The sequence below is a fragment of the Odontesthes bonariensis genome, chromosome 22 (genome assembly GCF_027942865.1).
Source record: "Odontesthes bonariensis isolate fOdoBon6 chromosome 22, fOdoBon6.hap1, whole genome shotgun sequence".
Classification (NCBI taxonomy): Eukaryota; Metazoa; Chordata; class Actinopteri; order Atheriniformes; family Atherinopsidae; genus Odontesthes; species Odontesthes bonariensis.
In genome coordinates this window covers 12,474,802-12,495,865 of record NC_134527.1, presented here as the reverse complement: position 1 = coordinate 12,495,865, position 21,064 = coordinate 12,474,802, and the positions used below count along the sequence as shown (strand labels likewise).

Genomic DNA, 21,064 nt, shown 5'->3' with positions numbered 1-21,064 from the left:
CCAAAGAGAGAGCAGCCAGAAAGGACAGAAACTTTGAAATACTGTTTTTGAAATATTCAGTTTGATCAATACCATCTACATCTTCCTGACCCAATCACAACGGAGCCACACTATTAGAATCTGTCCTCTCTCAGTATACAGGGGATGGAGGAGATTTGGCTCCAGCTTGTCCAGGTCTTTAGTTATTGATCTGATTACATTTAAACTAGCCTGAGCTGTGTTTTTATTTTTTTCCCAAATGATGATCTTTGAACTGACTAAACTAAAATGGTGAATATGATGAAGACAACATGTTGCATGTTTGTAAGCTTTGTCATAGTGAGCGTGCTGATATTAGTGTGAAAGTTAAAGCCCGTCTGTGGCTTCTGTGTACAGCCTTGGAGAGCCACTAGAATGGCTGTAAATGCTTGTCTTCTGTCCACCAAGGATGCTGACTAATATTCTGAAAAACTAACTGTTTTCTTCTTGACCAAAGTCACTTTACTATATTTACAGAGTTTGACTGGGTTGCTAGGGAGACTGTTCACACTTGTTTTCTTTTTTTTTTGTTTTTTTTTGTTTTGATCTGCCCCTGACTGAGTGAACATCGGTTATTAGGCACAGAGGGAAACTGCAGGGAGTTTGCCGGAGATAGGCAAATCCATGAGATCAAAACTCACAGATAGCAGAAACTGTGACACTCACATTCACACAAAACACACATACTACTAATGGAGGAAGTAGTCTGTTGTAGACGCATGCTGATGTCACCACCAGAGCTGGAGTTTAAACCCCCCCCCCTCAGATTAGCACGTATACTTACCCGCTCAGTATTTCTTTCTTTGTCACACGCTCTCTCTCAGCACCTCAGTGCCTTTATCTCTTTGACAGCAACAGAAACTCACACAGTGACACTGAACAAACTCTCCAGCACTTCACCCACCAACCATTCAGGCTTAGCAGAGGCGGTGTAGGAAGTCATCCTCAAGATGGTGAGTACAACTTAATAACTGACTAAAAATATTCAAAATAGTCATCTTTTGGGCTTTAGAGTCACTCTGAGGGGGCTTGATATGAGTCAGTGCAAGGGAGCTAATACTGGAATTGTTATTTTTCAGAACCGAGTATACAATATGTGCTACAAAAAACTAATTTAAATTGGACATTTGTTTGGTTAAGGTACTGTATGTATGATTAGAAAGAATAACCTTTCGTACTCAAGTAGCATCCGTGTTTTCAATATGACATGGACTTTTAGTAATGCTGAAATACTTTTTATAGAAGTGATGTCATCTTAATTTCCTTCTCTATCATATGAACAGAGTATTTTTGTCGCTTTTTTCACATTTCATGTAGAATAAGAAAAACTTACAGTTAGGAGGGTGGTTCAAGGTTTTGTGTCAACTAGATTGAGCAAAGCTGCCTTTGCCTTCACTTTTAATCACACTGGAAACAGAAATAGTGCTTCCTCTTTGTTTGATGCAGAAGATTTCCTTTTTTTATGTGTCATTTATTGCACAGTCAACAAATGGACTTCAGATAAACTTCTCCTAATGACTTGCATAGATGTGGCTCTTATGTTCATCTACAAAAAAAGCATCCAATACATGAAGTCTTCCCATGGAACGCAGTGTTGTGGTTCTCTCTGCTACTGTATCATTTTTCATATCGTAACCCTGCACTAAAACAACGGATTGAATAAAAGGATAAACTGAGCTATATTATAAACATGAGCATTTTTATCTAAGTTCATGTTGTAGGTAATGACTGTTTTTTGGCATTTCTAATGGTGACTGAGCAGGTTCTATTGAGCTGCATTACATCCTGTGAGGACTTTCCAGTATTTCACAGGACTTGCAGGTTTTCACAAAATTACAAGTGCCATGCAAGCATATTTAGAGAAGCAGCAACTGCAACTTTTTTGGTACACATGGGGTAATTTATAATTAATTGTGGTTGAAAAACAGAAGTAATATAAGGAACATTCCTCTGTTTCTTGCCCTCCGAATAAACATTTTGCCACATTTCAGGTTTGTTGTTCACAAGAGATGTTACTGGCAGTGACACAGAAGTGACATTTCCCCTAAAACCCTTTTATGCGACACATACCCCGCCTCTGTTGACCGGTTTGTCTGGTACAGGTACAATATAGTTTAAGAAAAAATCCATAAAATAATTAGCTTCTCAATAACACAAATATATAAACCTTCAAAACTCAAGCTGAAGCTGTGCTTTTAGCCAAATTGAACACAATGCCTACAGGATAGAACCAAAAATGTATATTTAAGAGGAATTAATCAGTGGTTATCAGGATTGTTTCTATTTTGCAGAAACAAAAGGTCTGGACCGACAGCACTGCCAATACAGCATAGCATGCTGTATTTAGCTGTACTTTAATACTACATTAAGTTTTTTCTCATGTTTTCTCAAGGGAAATCAAAATTGTGTCAAAAAGTGCCTGAGGACTAAAGTACAGTAATATTTCTATGGTTGTATTTCGGCTGTAAATGACTTGGTTGATTTGATAAGAAATCATTACGTTGGTTCTAGAAAAATCATTTTTTATATATTTAACTTTAATCCGTTAGCCAACAGCTTCTGGCATAGGGGCACTTTGTGGACTACAACCTATTGAAAGTGAAAATACCAAAAAAATACTTCCTCTAGACCATTTTAAAAGCTTAAAGTAAGTATGGTTAATCTTGTTAAGAAAGGGCTACTCAAGCATTAGCATCTCAAATCTTGAGATCCATCTTATTCATAGTGATTTTGAAGCTAACTATGTGAAAGCAGCTCATACAGTAAAACTGGGCATAAGCTGTTTTTACATCGGAATTACACTTCCAAACAGCTCCCTTTCTTTACCTGCAACTGTGTGAATTTGTTTAAATGTCAATATTCAAAGACTGAACTCGAACACTCTGGCTGATGTTCATGGGCTTTTAATTTCCTGTTTAGTTTTGCACTGCACGTTGGAACTTTCTATTCTGAAATGTTCCCTTGTTTTCACTGCTGTGTGGTTGGAATAGGTGTAACTGTGTCCTCATGCTCTTATCTCCATTTCCCGGTATGGTGTCCTGACTCCAGTCAAACCAGCCTCATTACAATAGGTGTGGCTGCCGCCACATTATGACACTCTGTGAACCTGCTCGATAACTAACACTGAACCAAACTGTCAACCTTTTGCACAATTTGGATGCAACCAATGGTTAGTCATGCATGGTTTTTTAGCACACTCATTGAAACTATCATATTTGAGCCATTTAAATGGCTAATCATGCATGTCATAGCCAAAGGAGAACCATAGACCCCTTCCTTTAGATTTCCAGTCAATGTAAACACAGGACAAATCTTTACAGCACATCAAACCATAAACCAATGTTGCTTCCAGAGTTAAATTAATTTCAAGAAAGATGTAATATAGATATTCACCATGTTCTTTTCAACCGTCAATACTTGGCAAAAGTATTCTTACTTATTTGGAATATTATATTTGAAAAGTTATAACTCCCAATTGTGGTAATGATAAAGACAAGCCAGGAAGTTGGTGCAAACTGTGGTTTGAGAAGTGCTAAAACGATCTATATAGGTGTTACCTGCACTAAAAACCTGTATCAGCCAATATAAACTGGTCAGCGATAGAACTTTTCTGGGTTTTCTTATGAAAAGCATCCCTCTTTAAACAACATAGTTACAGTTCATTTCAAGTTTTGAAAAACATTGTGTAAATGATTTTGTATTAAAGATGCATGTTAAGTTTACATTGTACTGTATGTGAATATGGTTCCCAGTTCTCAGTTTTATAGACTAAATTACCCACAATGTGCCGCATTTCCTATATTATGGAAATATAGGAGACTCAATAGCTACAGCACCCTGCCGGGACTTTTAGCTTTTTATTTGCAAATCTTGCTTCAAACACTCTTTGGCCAGAGTTTATTCAGTGCTAAGATAGAACAATTTCAATGTCAATTATGACCATGGTCAACTCATTCTGTTCACAGAGTGTTTTACATAGACACATTCACATATCAGTGGCTGCCATGCAAGGTGCTGACCTACATATGAATTTGGGGCTCAGTGTCATTGCCCTGGTGACATTTTTGAACATGTTTTAACCACATGCCTTCTAAGCCAAAGGCATGTGTCAAATTGATTTAGGCATGTGTCAAATTGGCCATGATTGACTCATGGCCTTGTAGATACAAGAGAAACTAACTGAATCGTAATTAGTAACTGAACTGAAAGCAGGAACCCCACCAATTGGGTAAACATTTTGCAAAAAGTGAAGAAGATGTCGTGAGAGGAAATAGAATGTGTTTTTGCCAGATTTGCAACCTATTTGAATTTGAATTATTCTGTATATTTTATTCCTCTTTAGTCCACTTGTTTTGTTTTTTGTTTTTGCCTGTTGAGGTTCTAAAGCAAGCCCAAATTTCAACTTGCTTCTTCATTGTGTCAGCTGAATCGGATCATTTTCTAATTACCATTTTCTTGTCATTAACTATCCCTCTCATCCTGCTCCAATCTTTTCAGGAAAACAAAGCTGATGTTAGGGCAATCATGGCTCGCTTCCAAACAAGTGGGGCAAGCATGGATGAGACTTCCTCCACAGCAGGTGGACGTACCAAACAACCCCTGAACCCCACCACCTCCACTGGCCCAGCAGTACAGAAGAAGCCTGTCTTGGAAAGCATCTCAGGCGGTGCGATAAATACCCCCCCGAAACCATCCTTCCTGAAAAACACACCATCCACTAAGAGTGACACAGATGTACATGAACCAAACAAAGCTAAAGCCCTGGCTAGCAGGTTTGCCAACATCAATGATGGTTCCAACATCAGCAACAAACCTGTATTTGTTAATAAACAGCGACCACCCCTCAAGCCAAATCTTTCGACTGCTTCTGAAGCCAAAGGTCCTGTACAGAAGCCTCTTTTCAACAAACCGCCCCTCACCGCCACACTTTCTGATTCCAAACCTGCCTTTCCCAAACCACTTAACTCCAGGCCCAGTTGGGTGAAAGAAGACAGCGGTGGGGGTACAGCATTAAACCCCAGCTCCGCACCACCCAAAACACCTAGTTTGCAGCAAAAGCCCAGCAGCAACATTTTAAGATTAATGCAGCAGAATGAAGAACAGTCAGGAGCAAACACAGACTCTGCAAACAAACCGCCACCTGTAGTAAACGCTGCTTTTAAGCCGACCTCCAACTTCAGGACTGCTCACACTATGTTCAACAAGGAGAAGGACACAGCTGAGCAGACAGACAATGGTGGGGTTAACAAATTACCCCTGACTGCTACTAACTCCATTACTCCTCCTCCAAAACCACCTAATAGCAAAAAGCCAAGCTTAAAGAAGCCCTCAAAGGTTTCTCCCCAGGCAAGCAGCATTAATGGCGACGCTACTTCAGGCCCAAAGCGTAACCCTCTCCCCAACAGTCTAGCTTTAGGTCCTGCTCCTGCTAAACCTAACCGACCCCCCAAAGTTGACCTGGAGAACATTAAAAGAGGTGCTGAAGCCCCTGAAGATGGTGAGTTGCATAACATTTTTGTGTGTGTGACTGTGTGTAACATAGAAAAATTCTTAAGAAAACTACTGACTATTTGCTGGCACGACCAAATTGATTATACCTAAATTCTGTCACAGAAATTTTATGGCCTCACTTAACTAAAGAGAGAATCTTTCACTTAGATTCAGTAGAAAGGTCTTACTTTTACTTTTGCAAGCTGCAAGCATTACAGCATGTTAAAAGCTCATTTTACCACCTAATTGCATCAAAACACCTCCACAACCCAGTGTGTGATGAAGGTTCTAATGTAAAAAATACCAAGCCAAAATTGTTACATAAATTGGTGAAGGGTTTTTGGTCCATGAAGTTTAACAAATACGAAAGAAATTCAGTCAAAATTGCTGATTCATATAATGCAGAAGACCCCGTTCTTCCTGAATTAATCCACATTTGTAGCTTTACATGTGGATATTTTTCATAGGCCACGAACAAAAACACTAATATGACAGGAGAAGAGGTGCATTGTAACAGATTTAGCCACAAGCACATTTCCATATTGAAGAGTCTAAACACAAATACAACGATAAGATCTCAACACTAATTTAGGTTCTGACCTAAAACCTAGAATTTGCTGTATAAGTAACATATTCTGCCATGCCATCTTATCTGAGACTTTTACAGCTTTTAGCATTTGTAATGCAACCTAGTTATCAGAGATAAACATTTTGCATTCTTACAAACTGGGGTTAGGTAGGATAAATAATTTTCATATATTCGTGTTCACTTCTCCAAACAGCTGTGGCAATATACATGTGTGCTGGCCTTATCAACCAGAGAATTGTTACCTAACTCACAACCAAGATGGTGTGTGGAACAAATGTCTTAAATAGAGCTGGAAAAGAAAAGGGGAGATTCTGGTGGTAGATGTCTGACAGCAAGCAGGGAGTACATGAATACTTTGGTTATTTGGCTGCATTTTCATACTCTTTTCTTACCCAAAGTGCCGCAGCGGTTCACAGTTTGTCAGTCTTGTGACTTTCTGAAGGTGTTCTTTTAATTTAGCTTTCTCAAGTTCATTTCCTCTATGTCACGAGCAGTTCAAAGTTGTGATGTTTAAGTTAGAGCATTTGAGGAGTGCGAAGAAGGACTTGCTTCACAAGACTGTTTTAGTTACCGATTATTAGCATGCAGCGGTTGAGGTACAGTTTGGGTTGTTTGACAAATGAGTAACACACACAAAAATACTGTTTCAATATTAAATACTGCCTGTTTTCAGTCTATCTTAGCAGTATCGAAAGAATGTTTGCAGACACTGTCCAGAGTTTGTTTAAGTTTAAAAAGTGCTGATGTTTTTCAAAGCTGAAGATAAGAGACAGAAGTTACAGAAACATACTTGGTTCCTCTATTTACCCTGACCAAGTTCCCTGTCCTGTTTCTTCTATCTCCTCCCCCCTTGGCTGCTGTTCTGACAACTGAACATATTTCACCACATGAGGAAGTACGTCCCAGCAAAAAGGGATAGTTTCAAATGCGAGGCTGTTTCGAAATACATACCTGGTCAGCATGTATTTATACTCATTAGTGAAGCATGAGTGTTGGATGAGATAGAGATATATATATTTAACCATTTCAGAGCTTTTTTTTTTTTTAATTATTTTTTTTTGTAATGGAACTTTTCACATTGTGGTAGATGTCAGATAAGGACATCTACATCACAGATAAGGAAATGCACAGATGCCGTTATTACTTCGATACTCCTGAGCTTTTCATGCTGTGACTATTTCTGCAGTAGTGAAAAAAAAAATTGCAGAACTGATGAATAAACTTAGCTGACGTTAAATGTTATTCAAGTTTGACACCCACCCCTCTATTTACAATGGAATAAAGTACATTTACCCAGGTATCATTCAAAAATATATTTACCTGCACTGAAAGAGTTTCACTTTCAGGGGGAAACTCTGAACTTTTTACGACTCAGTTACTTTTCACCTTGATGTTACCTTGATGTTACCGTGATGTTACAGCAGCAGCTCCAAAACATTTCAACTCTGTGTAATGTGCAGAAACTGTTGTGCAGAACCGATTAGGTTAACTGGTGACAGGTCAGTAACATGATTGGGAATAAAAATAGCAACTTAGAGTGGCAGAGTCTCTAATATCTGTTGTTCAAGAACAACATATGCCCATACACTCACCATCGAAAATGCGTATTTGAGCCAGACAATCCTAAAGCAAATACTGCATCTACTACAACAGAAAAACAACATACTACAACAGAGTTTGGGTGCTGGACTGGCTTGCCTGCAGTCCAGAGCTTTCCCCATCTGAAAGCATTTGACCGTGAAACACGAAATACGACAAAGAAGATCCGGGACTGTTGAGTAGCCGAGTCTTGTATGAGACATACTGTACAGCAATTGGTCTCCTCAGTTCCCAGATGTTTACAGACTGTTGTTCAAAGAAGTGTGGCGCTAAACAGTGGTAAACATGGCCCTGTCCCAATTTGTTAAGATGTCCGACTGCCACTAAATTCAAGATGAGCTTAGATTTATGATAAAATAGTAAAATCACTCACTTTCAATATTTCTTTCTAAATTTACATTTTACACAGCTTCCCGACCTGTTTGGAATTGGCGTCATACAAACAAGACGAATGCCATTTAAAGTTGAATGTGCTGTAGTTTTCTGCGTCACTTTCCACACTTTCCACAGTTATCTGTTTATTAATTTATCAACATATGTAGTGCTCCACTTGTGCGACAGTCACAATAGGGCACTGGTAAGACTCTGCTTTAAAGCCATGTTGTTTTGCTCTAGTTCCTGGTTTTAGGAAACCCATCATCCCAACTCCTCCAACCTCCCACCCAAGTAACCATGGCAGCCATGTGACTCCAGCTGCACCTTCTCAGGCCATGCTGCCCAGCCTGCCACCACGCCATCCTGGATTCATGTATGCCACGCAAGCGTGTTAACAATAATGTTTACACTGTGATGCATGTTTTCTGGGTAGAACTACACTTGACAGCAGCTGCATCCTAACTGTGCTCCTCAGGAACCAGCAAGATGTTTATGATGATGTTGATGAACCGAGCAGTGCTCCTCCGCCTCTGCCGCCATCTACAGGTTCAGTAATGGTCACTGTTTAATTAAATGTCATATTTCGCAGCTGCCATGTTGCAAGACAAGTTAACACCGCAGGAAGGCGTAAAATGGTTGTGTGCTGCTGAACTTTGTAACATGGTTACATATTTTCATAAAAGGAACTATAAGGTATTAGTTGTCGTGTGCTACTTGCACAGCCTGTTTTACCCACATTTGGCTAGTTATATGCAGATGATATCTGTCTCAGTCAGCCTCTTTGGATAATTGCAATGACAGCCTTATTTAGTTTAGAAAAGAACAGTATGAACTTCTGCAGATAAACTGTTCAGACAACACACTGTCAGACAGACATCAGACACAATGGATCACAATAGTGGCGTTTTATTCACAGGGATGAAATTCTCTTGTAATCTTGTTTTACTGTTTCTGTTTTGCAGGCCACCCGAGTCAGAGGGCAAAGGTGAGACACATGCAGAATGATCTGCTCTTACATAAACACAGCTTTGCATGCAGGGTTATGTGCAGATGTGGGCAGACCAGAAAGACACATTTCTACTGGCGAAGAGACACTGCAGCACGATGAAGTGAAATCATATAGTTCAGAGCAACAAATAAGTAAATATAGAAAATAAGAATGAAATGATAATGAATTAAAGTATAAAGAAATTTTGTAGGTATATACTTTAGTGACATATGGACACAGTTAGAGGGACTCTTCAGTCAGATAAGGAGATTACCTCAGAATTAAAGTGTATTTGGGTGCTCTGTAAAGAAGCAACAGTAGTTTGTTCTTCATCTTCTCCAGAAGAAATTAATCATGTAAGATATCAGCATTATGTGAAGAATTAAGAATATGATCTAAAGTATATAGCAATATGTTCGAAATAAACCTTGACATGAGTATACAACCCACACATGTTGGTGTTTGGAGGGCACATTTAAGGTAAAGGCACGGTGGGTCTTACTGTTTTCTTGTCTGTCTTTTTTGCCCAGGAGGAAAGTGATGATGAAGGAGATATGTATGAGCCGCTAGATGAGCGATGGTGAGAGAATGTTATATATTAAACTATCACCTGTGTCCTGGCAATTGCTGTCTATTATTTCAAGCAAGTTCACACTTATTTCTAATACTCATTTGTTAGTTCATTTTGTGGGTGAACTGAAATGTGGGACTTTTGTTCAGTAAGCGAAGTCAGGAACGTTGCAGGGTTTGGACCAGCATAGATGCAAAGCTGAAAAAACTTTCTCGCTTAATGTTTGCATTTATGACTTCATTTTGAGAGCATGTGTAAGAAGTATTACTTTTAAGTCCCATGCCTGTCAAACTTTACCAACACTACTCTCTGGTGGTTGCTTTGCAACACTGCAAGTTTTCATTTATTCATTTATCTTTCTGTGTCTGGCATAATTCAAATGATTAAAATAAGGACGCGGAAGCATGTCAGCTTTAACAAAAATAGTTCACGTTCAATTTTAAATAGCTTTTTTAAGGGCCATCAAGTATGTAGCCATGATCAAATAGGTCTCCAACTGTATATTTGCACTCGATTAAACATTAATTGTCTTTAATTTTTCCAAACTCTATCGGTGAATCTTCATCATATAATCTTACAAAGATATTCTACTTGCCATCAATAGAAAATAACCTGAATAAATTCATAACATGGACATTTTTGTAAAGGTATTGAGGGATTTTACAGTTATTTGGCTGTCAAAAGGAAATAACAAACAAAATACATATTGTTATCTTAATGGTGTTGCAGTAAGCTCCTCATTTTGCATGCATATGTGGATCACTTTACATAATTTTTCAGCCTTTTGCCAACTGTGTGTTCTTGGCCTCAAAAGGGATGAAGCTGAAAAAAGCCAAGAAAAGAAGAAAGACGATAAGGAGGAGAAAAAACGGTTGGAGGCTGAGAAAAAGGAGCAGAAGGAACGTGAGAAGAAGGAACAAGATGCCAGGAAGAAGTTCAAAGTGGGTGAAAAAGACTTGAAGGATGCCAGAATACTTTAATCAAGTATCTTAACACTATGGGAAATGGATGGATTTTTTTGCTGAGGTTTAGATAAAAAGACTAACAATATCCTTATGTTTCCATGTTAATCATGTTAACTGTATGTGGCTGTGTATGTTAGTTGGTTGGACCCCTGCAGGTCATTCAGCAAGGAAAGGCCCGTGGGGATTGCAAAGGCAGCAAGACCGACCTGGCTCTGAAGCAAGGAGACTCTCTAGACATCATCCGTGTCCAGGGCAACCCAGAGGGCAAATGGCTGGGACGGACACAAGATGGATCAAGTGTGTTCAACTACTGTATCTTTGCTTTTGCTCAGCATGTTTTGCCCCCCCTCCTTTTCTTTTGTTTGTTAAAATTTCTATTCTTGTTGACATGGAGTAAGACTGCATAGGGACAAGCAGGGACAGTAAATCTCACTCATATGCTATTTTTCTCTTCCAGTTGGCTACGTGAAGACCACCTCGGTGGAAATTGACTTTAACTCACTGAAGATATCTCACACTCAGGGAGCGTATGACCCCGAGGTCTATGATGACATTGATGTAGCCCAACCTGATAACAGGTACTAGACATGTCAGCTATTTTTGCCTAAATCTATTTTTTAAGTCACTTGCTTGCACAGACTAGTTGCTTTTGTAAGATCCAGACCAGTGAAATAGAATCCTTGGTTTCAGCAGTGTCTTTGTCACTTAACTTTGTTAATGGCATAGTTTTTAATTGAGGAATAAAAGTCGGGTGTGGTTAATAGCACTGAAGTCTTAGAGTTTTTGAGTCTCCTGGCTATTGATATAATTTCATTGTGACTACTAAATGGTGATGGGGTCTTATTCCTAAAAAAACAAGATCACTTCAGTAGCAGCAGAAATCAGAGCTAATATTCATACAGTACCAAGAGGACCAGTTGAGTTTTCTATAAAAAACGTTTTGGTCCATTTACAAACTTTTTTTTCTGTTGAAACAAAAGACTCAGTCAGGGAAGAATAAACCTCTGATAGCTGGTGGAAGCATTTCTTACCTCATGGGGCACTTCATGGGAAACTAAAGAAAAATTGTCTAATATATTTCATGTCTTTCTTCTCTTTTTGCAGTGCTATGAAAGGGCCAGGAGGTAAAATCTTAAGATAATACATTCCAGTTTAGTCCTGTTCTTTGCACTTAACATCGGTTGTTTGAGTCATAACATAAATTATGTTGGTCTTTTAGTTGTCCTACCGCCACTACCAGGAGAGGAAGGAGAAATATATGATGATGTTCTCGACCCAAACCTCGAAGTCAGGTGGGAACTCATTTAGTAATTTACAAGAGAGTGAGTGGTGCAGTATAATATGCTTGAGTTCTTTTAGAAACAACAAACACTGAGTACTTATACTCAATGGAGATGTTACTCAGGAAAGAGTGAAAAATGTGTCAGAAAAGGAAATGCCAATTTTTTTCTTCGCCGGTTGGCTCTCTGGTCCCTTCGACCCCAGGTCCTTGCCTCTGAAGCCTCGAGGCTTACTGCGGATGTTTGACCGAAACAGACGCCCTGCCAGCACTAAAGTGTAAAATACACTAAGTAGTAAGACTGATCACGGATCTGTCCACTGTTTTCTAATCTCTAATCGTTCAGCCATCATCTCCCTTTCGATAGCGCCTGTGAAATTATGTTACCTTCCTATGTTTCCGTCATAGATCAGCACCAGATCAAGAGTTTGGCCTCTGTCTGAATAACACTTAACAATCACAACTTGCAGTTTGATTATTTCAATGACAGGCTGAAATCTAACAGCCATGTTAACATGTGTATGTTTGATTACCTGTAAGGGTACTAATCTTCACGATTAATTTGCATGCAAGTGACTGCTGTTTGACAATCAAATCATTATTTGCTGTGTTACCTTTTTTTGAACAATTACTAATTCAAACATCATGTCATTATTCAAAAATATTGATTTTGGCTACTTTAAATAGCATCTAAACTATATTGATGATACAGTAACATTCTTTTTCTTTTAATGTGCCAGAGTGCCTCCACCCAGCCAGTTTAACGCAAACGGGAATTCAGGTAAGATTCGCTCGGACTACAACATTTGGTTTTAATCTATCAAGACCTAATGCATGTAATGCAATTACCTATATATTGCAATGAAATGGATTTATAATTCCTCTCATGTGACATTTTACTGATTATCATTGCAACCTGTGGGCACAGTGATGTATTATTGTCATTGAAATGAAATCAATGGCTTAAATCTCAGTTTTAAGGGACAGTTTGGTTTCATTAAATTGAGATATATATAACGAGAGCAAATATGTTACCTTCAGTCAATCACTGTTGGCAAGTTCATAGATGCAGTAACTGTGACGTATCTTATTTGGAGTAAAGACACAAAACCAAGTTACAAACTCTGAGACGTGAAGTGAATTTCAGTGCCACGAACTGCAGTTCCTTAAACGACCACTTGAGGTTGGTTCCAAAAAGAAGTTAGTGGTCAAATTTAATTTGACTTGAGCTCATTTACTTTCTATGTAAAATTTGTAGTGATGGCTTCTGATGTAATGAATGAATGAAAGCGAAATCTATTCATATAGCATTTGAAGTGAAGTGAAGTGAAGTGAACTAAACTGGATTGCACTGAAGTGTAGTAAAACTGGCTGTTTACACCCCCAACTACCACTTAAATATGTACATTTTTTTGTACCATGGTTTGGGTAGAAAAATGGATATTCTATTTCTGTTTTTAACTCTGTGCTGGGCCTAACTGTACTGCTGCTGTCCGTAACTTGTGCTCGTCAAATGCTAAAAAATTCACAAAAGCTAAATTAAAAACCCAAGTTGTGATTCCAGTGTTCAAATCTCACATCAAACGTCTCTCGATATAATATCCCAACTTGTTTGGGTTACCAAAGACACCAACGTTAGTTCAGCAAAGCTATCTTTACGTTTAGCTGGTTCATGTGATCAGTAGTTAGTGTGCGTAATTTCACCAATTTAAAAAAAAATGATTTTACTGATGCACACTGATGAAGGGATTTCAAAAAAGTTGTCTCCGCCTATACTTTTTCTTCATTATTCTAAAATATCTTATTGAATATTGACTAATATATGACAAATATATACAGATAGCATCTTTATTAACAGCTGAAAACATATTGTTTCCTGTGTTCTGATTAAATTGTCTTTACCTGCTTTTACTTTGTGTTACACAGATCAGCCTGGAGCAGCAATTGATGAGGAGATATACGATGATGTTGACGCTCAAAATGCACCTCCCCCTCCTCCCCTCAGCAGGTATATCTGGATCAATCTTAAAACAAATAACCCAGTACATTTTTAACAAGCTGTTTAGATCCACGATTTCAATGTCTTTTTAAAGTTATGAGTGCTTTTCCTCTGTTTATCGGTTTGCCCCATCAAGCCTTCCAGGTATGAGAGGCAAAAGCAAAACTGATGACATGGACCCAAAGAAGCAGAAAAAGTTTGAGAAGGAGGAGAAGGACTTCAGGAAGAAGTTTAAAGTTTGTAATTCTCTTGTGTTTTAACCACACTTTTGATCTCTGTCCTCTATCACATGAACACCTTTAAGTCTTTTTCAATCTGTTTCAGTACGAAGGGGAGATACAAGTTCTGTACCAGGTGACCATCGTGCCCTCGCTCACTAATAAAAAGTGGAGTGGGAAGGAGCTGCCAGTTAAAGCGGGGGAGAAACTGGACGTCATGGTTAAAGCTGTGGATGACAAACTGATCTGTCGGAATGAGGACGGCAAATGTGAGCATTTACCGCAATTTCTTGTTTTTGGTTGATGAGTTAACAGTTTGTTTTTTTTCACCACAAAATTTAAACGTCCGTGTTCCAACTCTAAAATCTGTGTTTTGCAGTCGGTTATGTCTCAACCAGCCACATTGTTATGGAGTAAGTACCACCAGCATTCACACACAAAAATGAAGGAAGACTGCTGACAATGTGCTTCTGACAGTGTAGTAATCCTTGTGTTTTTCCCACAGTGATGGAGAAATCTACGATGATATTGGAGGGGATGGTATGTTGAGTCAATCGGTCATTTCATGAATAGATTTCTGCGCAGTGGAAAAGAATCAGATTTTAGGAAAATGAATACCTTTTAATCATTATTCTCTTTTCAGACTGCATCTATGACAACGACTGAGACACACCCTGCACTGGTGTTTTTGTTTTACCCTGAGAATTTTCATTATGTCTTTATTTATTGTGTTTATTGATGATATATACTGGGAGTTGCTGTAAGTTAGCCTGATAATCAGACTGAATTGCCATTCCATATTCCCATTATTATCTATGAAATAATAACTGCATTGCTTTTTTTTTCTTTTTTTTTAAAGTACGTTTGCCATTCACAGATCTGGAGACAGGCTAGCTTAAGGTCCTTTGAACAATGCAATTAATTTTAACAGTTGCCTCAACAAAACACTTAGAATATAATGATATAAAATGGTTATATTGTTTGCAGCACCTCACCAAAATGGGAAACATTTGTTTGAATAACAGTATTTGATTTTTTCTTTGTTCTTCTCAGTTTAGCTTCTTTTGGACTGCCTTTAAATTAATTTAAATTAAATAAAGCCTTCTACACTTTGCAATGTTACAAGAATAACTACAGTATAAGAAAAAAAATCAACACTGTTTGCCATTTTATTCTTTATTGGTGTCACCGATTTAACTTTTTACTATATGTACATAAACTGCTAACTACTATGCCAGCTGAAGTTCTTCATCGCTTCTAGTTCCAACATGTTTTAGTGCCAAACTGCCTCTGATATGTTGTATATACAATTATAAAATACATGCTTTTTAAACATGTCTCACACATCTGAGTTTGTTCTGTTGTAAAAGTAAGAGCATAGCTTCTATGAAGATAATAAAGAGAGACCTCTTGCTCTTTAAGGTGTCGCTTTGGTTAAATACATCATCGTTTTTGGAAGGTGGATGAAGAATTATATCATGTTGTTGCTAACACTGTTAGCCAATCCATGACCCTATATCTGGTCAAGTTTTGCCCTACACTGCTTCTACCGGTCACCCACATATATTGCAGCTCGCAAACACGTAGCATTCATGTCTGAGGACGTGCTCACATGATACTCCAAAAACTAATGCAGGTTACGTGGAGCAGCCATGATAAACACATGTATCCATACTCAAAAGCAAGTTTATTCCTGCCCAAGTCTTATTGTTGCTGACAGCAACTAAGAAATAACACAAGACCAAATATCACAGTTAGTAACAGTGTTCAGTTTTCTTATCAAATGTTACTAATATAGACTTGTGTCTGTGATATCACCAACCTGGCTCGGACGAGGCAGAACTGATAATGTCAAGTCTCAAGGTTTGGGGGTACAAATATCAACTTAACTAATGAGACAAATTACAAATTAATTAATTCATGGGTGTAAATAGGTCCTAGAAACATTGAAGACAATTTGAAAATGAATGCTTTCTGCTACCACGAATGAGTAACATTGTTTGGGGGGAAAAAAAGTTAATCAATACGAAGCATAATGCAGAAACTCAAATACATTACTTTAATCATATTATAAACTAATATGTGTTTTCATATTAACAACAAATGACACAGACAGAGAGAAAACAATTGTTTGCTATAAGAAGAAAGTAAGAAAGAAAGAAAGCTGAGAAAGAATTATTTTCGTATTTCATTTTATTTTATTTATTCATTGTTTTGGAAAAGTGTATGTCTTTGTCTAACTGCGGTATTTCAAGGATAAAGAAGATATAACTGTGTTTTTCTCGTACCTGGAAAAAGTACTTCCGCTCCGACCGGAAGTCTTGGTCTTCATCCATCATGGCTCCTCCAGTCGCAGTGTCACCGCTCATCAAGGTAACGAAACAAATAATTGTGCCTTAAGATCAATTTTGTGAGAGGAAAAATGTCTTAAATATACCCGATTCCCTCTCAGTACACAGAGGTTTGCGAGGTGACCGTTAAAGGTAACTCTTCTAGCCGGCTAGCGACTGTTTGCTAGCAATGACATTGAGACGCAGGTGAACATTTATTTTCCAAAACAGCGAAAAACCTGAAAAATCTTCCGCAGTAGTTTGATACAAACGGCACCTCTAATATAACGGGCTAGTTGTTGAGCTACACTCAGCAAAGTGTGTTATCAAATAGTAACGAATGTGTTTTAGAGTGTTTGAAAGGTCAGAGAAAGACTGGACTTCGCTCTTAGTTTTTCTCAGGTTGTATCATATTTTGTTAAACGGAAACGACAAGGTGGCCACTGTAATGCAAAGCTGCAGAAACAGAACAGTTGTCATGTCTCAGCTAGTTATACCAAGATGTGACAATTAGGACGTGGATGTAAATTTATTCAACTTTACGTTAATTCTCGAAGCAGTGAAAACACCATTAAAAAGGAGAGAGAAAAAAAAGTTTTCCAATTGTTGATCTTACTGACATTTCTCAGCTCACACACAGCTGGTTAAATATAATTGTTTCGTAGACTAAAACGTGGTGTTGTTCGTTTCAGACGGCCAGATGGTCCGCTCTACTGCTCGGTGTGTTCTACGGCAAACAGAGATATAGTAAGTTCACGTGTGCGCATGCGCCGGGCAGTGTTTCTGTCATTGATCAAACCTGAAGCTGAACGGTTAAAAATCAGCGAACTTCGATGAACGCTGTTGTTCAAACTTTGAGAATAACTGTGATGTTCTGTTATATATTTGTTAGGTTGATTTTCATTATTGTTTGATGGAAAATGTTTTGACATGGTGCAAAAGAAAAAGGGTGAAAATGTTACTGAAAGTCAAGGATGCTTCTCCAGAAGGATGGCTTATTCCAAGTCATGCCCTTCATAGCCTTGGAATGAATTATTCCTCATTTTCAAAAAACACACAGTGGAACAGGTTGGCAATGGTCCCACAACTGTTGGGTACACCCGACACATAACTGTTGAATAGCTCGTAGCTGATACCCATTTATATTGGCAATTTATGCACACATTACAGATTACAACGTTGACAATTTCATGGTGACAACAAATATAAACTAGATTTAAATGTATATTGCACCAACATCGATATATCTTCTGTCTGTGGCATGTGCAAAGGACAGTAGGTATTTTGAGAACACCAAGGATGCACATAAGCATCCTCGAAATTTCACAGAGTTCCGCACATCAGAGCAGTCCTGTCGGCGATGACGTGACGTCCTCGAAAAGGCAGCAGTTAAGAGTCCTTCCTTGACTTTGAGAAGTAAAGTAAGTGTTGATGGAAAAAAATATGATGGCTGAATTCCATTTAGCTTCTGTAGGTTTCGAATCCCAGTATTTCTGTCAATGCTTACATGAACACTCATTAGAAATGCTTTATTTAAGTTATTAAAGCCCAAGAAATGGCAAACATTGTCACTTTATCGCTGTATAGAAAAATAATTTGCTTGGTAAATAATATCAGGAAAATTTAAAACGGTTACATTCAGCAATAACTTTAACCGAGTGGCTTATGTAGACCTGATCTATTGTATAAGTCATATGGAACTGTGCAGTGAGAAATCTCGATAATGTGATACACAAGTGTAATCCAACTTTAAAGAGCTTGTACGGCACTACTCCCCCTGACTGTGGGACGGATGTTTTTGCACTAATAGGAATACACCAATGAATGCCAGTGTTGTTTTTATTTAAGATTACCTGAAGCCAGTTGCTGAGGAGGAGAGGAAGGTTGAGGAAGCAGAGAAGAAGATCCGTGAGGAGCAGGAGCGCATCTACAAACAACTGTCCGAAGGTAGTAAAAATGAGGCCTAAATTCCTGTCGGTCACCTAAACAAAGATTTTGTTGTTTAACGCCATGACGGCATATATTTTGACACTACATCCATAAAGTGTCTCATCCTTCCCTCTTTTTCTCTGTTTGCAGCAAACTCCGACACCATCCTCAAATGAATAACTTGTGGACCTGTGCTGATGTATCCCAAAGTCAATAAACCAAAATATTTTTCATGTAATAACTCCAGGGTGCTTGTGTTTTATGTGGTAAGCGAATACACTGAAGCAGGAAGCAGGTTGCCATTAAGAAAAAAAACCAAAACCTTCTCATAACAATATTACTCTTGACGGGTGTTATCAGGGTTTCATTCATTCATTTGTTGCATGCAAAGCAAGTAAGGAACAGACACCCTGTATGTGTGTGTCCTTCAGTGGGAGATGAGCCAGGCATTGTTTTAATCCCGACCTACTTTAGCAGTAATCCCAGGATTAGGGTCAGGGGCCTGTAGTAGAAAGTGCTGTGTGGACAGAAGTTATCCCTAAATGCTCTTGTGTGTTGTGTAATAATTCAACCTTCATTACAAACTCTACATTATAGTATAATACAAGCGACTACATTAACTTTAGTTAAGTCTGTGGCACATGTAGTGTTTCAGCATGCCACCACTAAATAGATTACATCACGCCCTGTTTTACTAAGATGTGTCTGTAAAAGTAAATTACCTCTGTTGGTAAAGGGTCAGTATCAAACCTTGGTCAAACTCCAAGAATCAAGTTCCACTATAGTTTTATTCCTCGGTGAGTCTCGGCTTCATTATTGCAGGAATTGAGTCACACAGCGAGCACATAAAAATACATTTGCTTTATTTGGGTCATCATTGTACACATAGAGCACATGACGAGGCAAGCATTAAAGTACTGACCGTAAAATAAGTCTATTTTAAAATGTTCTGGGAGTAACCACAGCACATAACGTCTTAGTTAACACCTAATACATAGTCATCTTTGATACAGCCATACCTCGCTGTGTTTCCATATGTGGAACATTTTAACATCTGTAAACTGAGGCAAGCATAACAAACTCGTAATTCAGTTAGTATGGGGAATAAGATTACTTGCTGACATATTTGCCAGTGTTTGCAGATATCTAAATCAAAAATAAGCATCTCTATTTCTTGAAAAATATTTTCTTTATATTTACATAAAGTGAGGCAGTATGTACAAGTCATTACACAAAGCCGACTCGCTCCGAAATGCTGTCTCAAACACTCTGTGGCCCAGGGATTGTGATGAGAAAAGCCTTTCGGCTCAGTGGTTAGCGCTGCTGCCTCGCAGCACCACAGTCCTGGGTTCAGGTCTTGAACCTGATCATTTGTTAAGTCTGTACATTCTTTATGTTCCCTCTAGTTATTTGGGTTTCTTCTTGCAACAAAAAGATAATTGTTGTAAATTCCTCTCTTGATCCCTAGAGATTGTTTGTAGCTGACCTATAAGTTCAATACAGAAGTTTTCAGTTGGATATTATTATATGCACAGCTCATTCTTTGAAGCAATTTTAGTGAACTCGCTAGTCCTACTGTTCAAGTACGCGTATGTTGGCGTCCATCTTTCATTTCAGAAGTATAGACAAGGACATATGATTAAGAATTTAACATCAGAACAAGAACAATCAGTTTTATCTGGAACCACCTGATTTCCTGAATACAGCCTGTGCTTATTTCAGAAGACATTTGGAATACTACATTTGTAAAGTATCCTATGATACTTTCATACACACATAAAGTATATACAGAATAAAGGCATCAGAAGCATCTACAGACTTTTGCTGCCAGTAAACTTACATGTCTATTGCACTGCATTAACATGTATGATGTAAGTTGCTGTGCTAAGTGTGGCATATTGAAGATCTACCCATTGAGGTAAACAAACTCTCATTTGTAAATAGTAAATGACTGGAAGGAGAGAACATTTAATTCATTTTTGGAATATGATTAAAATGATACACTAAATTAGATTATATCTATGTTTTGTGGAACCTAAACTAAATCATACAGTAATGTACAGCTTAAGAAAAAAAAAATAGAACTTCCAACATATTGTACAGTCTAGGCTGGGGCTAGAAAATGATCAATTAAAGAGAACTTTGTGTTCATTCTGATAAAATGTTTCTGTACAGGGGTGCCATTCGTCATTAACTGCATAAGGTATTTACAAGTTGTGTCCTGTAATGCTTGAAGGAGAACGTTTTATGAAAAAAAGGAAGAAAACATATAAAAGATTGTCGACATGTGCACATTAAAGATGCCTGTCTCACAAAGAAACACATTCACGCAATACACTCTCCCACCCCAACAAATGTTGATAATCAAAAGATAGGGAAACTGTTGTTAGAATAAGACAAACCTGAAATACCAAAATCATTTTCACCGTTGATTCCATTTAAATCCAAATACATGTTCAGCCAGAGATCGACAGATGTGCCTTTCATACAAGCATCTGATCGTCTGGGCTGCTTTTGCTGTTCCTCGGTGATCTCCTGCCTTGTTCAAAAAGTCAAATTTTAGCTCACGTGGTCAGCATTTCTTTAAAAAAAAAAAAACAGCTCTTCTTAGCACACATCTCTCTTTGTTCAGGTTTGTCTTTTCTAATCGGAACCGGTGTTTCTTTCTAACCTCTACAGCGCTTTACATTCACGTATCCACGTTCCTGACTTTA

The 21,064-nt window shown here is 38.2% G+C and overlaps 1 protein-coding gene and 1 long non-coding RNA gene across 3 annotated transcripts; both read left to right on the top strand.

The window, feature by feature from the left end:
• The first annotated feature begins 804 nt into the window (after positions 1 to 804).
• On the top strand, positions 805 to 15,512 carry fyb1b (FYN binding protein 1 b). 2 transcript variants are annotated; one of them, XM_075455777.1, is made up of 19 exons: positions 805 to 971; positions 4,516 to 5,515; positions 8,312 to 8,444; positions 8,547 to 8,617; positions 9,034 to 9,056; positions 9,590 to 9,639; positions 10,445 to 10,571; positions 10,733 to 10,892; positions 11,053 to 11,173; positions 11,700 to 11,719; positions 11,815 to 11,887; positions 12,081 to 12,152; positions 12,615 to 12,655; positions 13,801 to 13,882; positions 14,010 to 14,109; positions 14,198 to 14,360; positions 14,471 to 14,504; positions 14,597 to 14,631; positions 14,735 to 15,512. In XM_075455777.1, exons 1-19 carry the CDS (start codon positions 969 to 971, stop codon positions 14,755 to 14,757), a joined length of 2,331 nt encoding a protein of 776 aa, XP_075311892.1. In that variant the 5' UTR covers positions 805 to 968; the 3' UTR covers positions 14,758 to 15,512. The 2 variants fall into 2 exon arrangements, with proteins under 2 accessions (XP_075311892.1, XP_075311893.1); XM_075455778.1 differs by lacking the exon at positions 12,081 to 12,152.
• An 874-nt stretch (positions 15,513 to 16,386) lies between these two features.
• LOC142372694 (uncharacterized) lies at positions 16,387 to 18,591 on the top strand. The gene is made up of 4 exons (XR_012768300.1): positions 16,387 to 16,464; positions 17,114 to 17,168; positions 18,270 to 18,368; positions 18,501 to 18,591. It is a non-coding gene; the product is annotated as an uncharacterized LOC142372694 (long non-coding RNA).
• Positions 18,592 to 21,064: the final 2,473 nt, after the last annotated feature.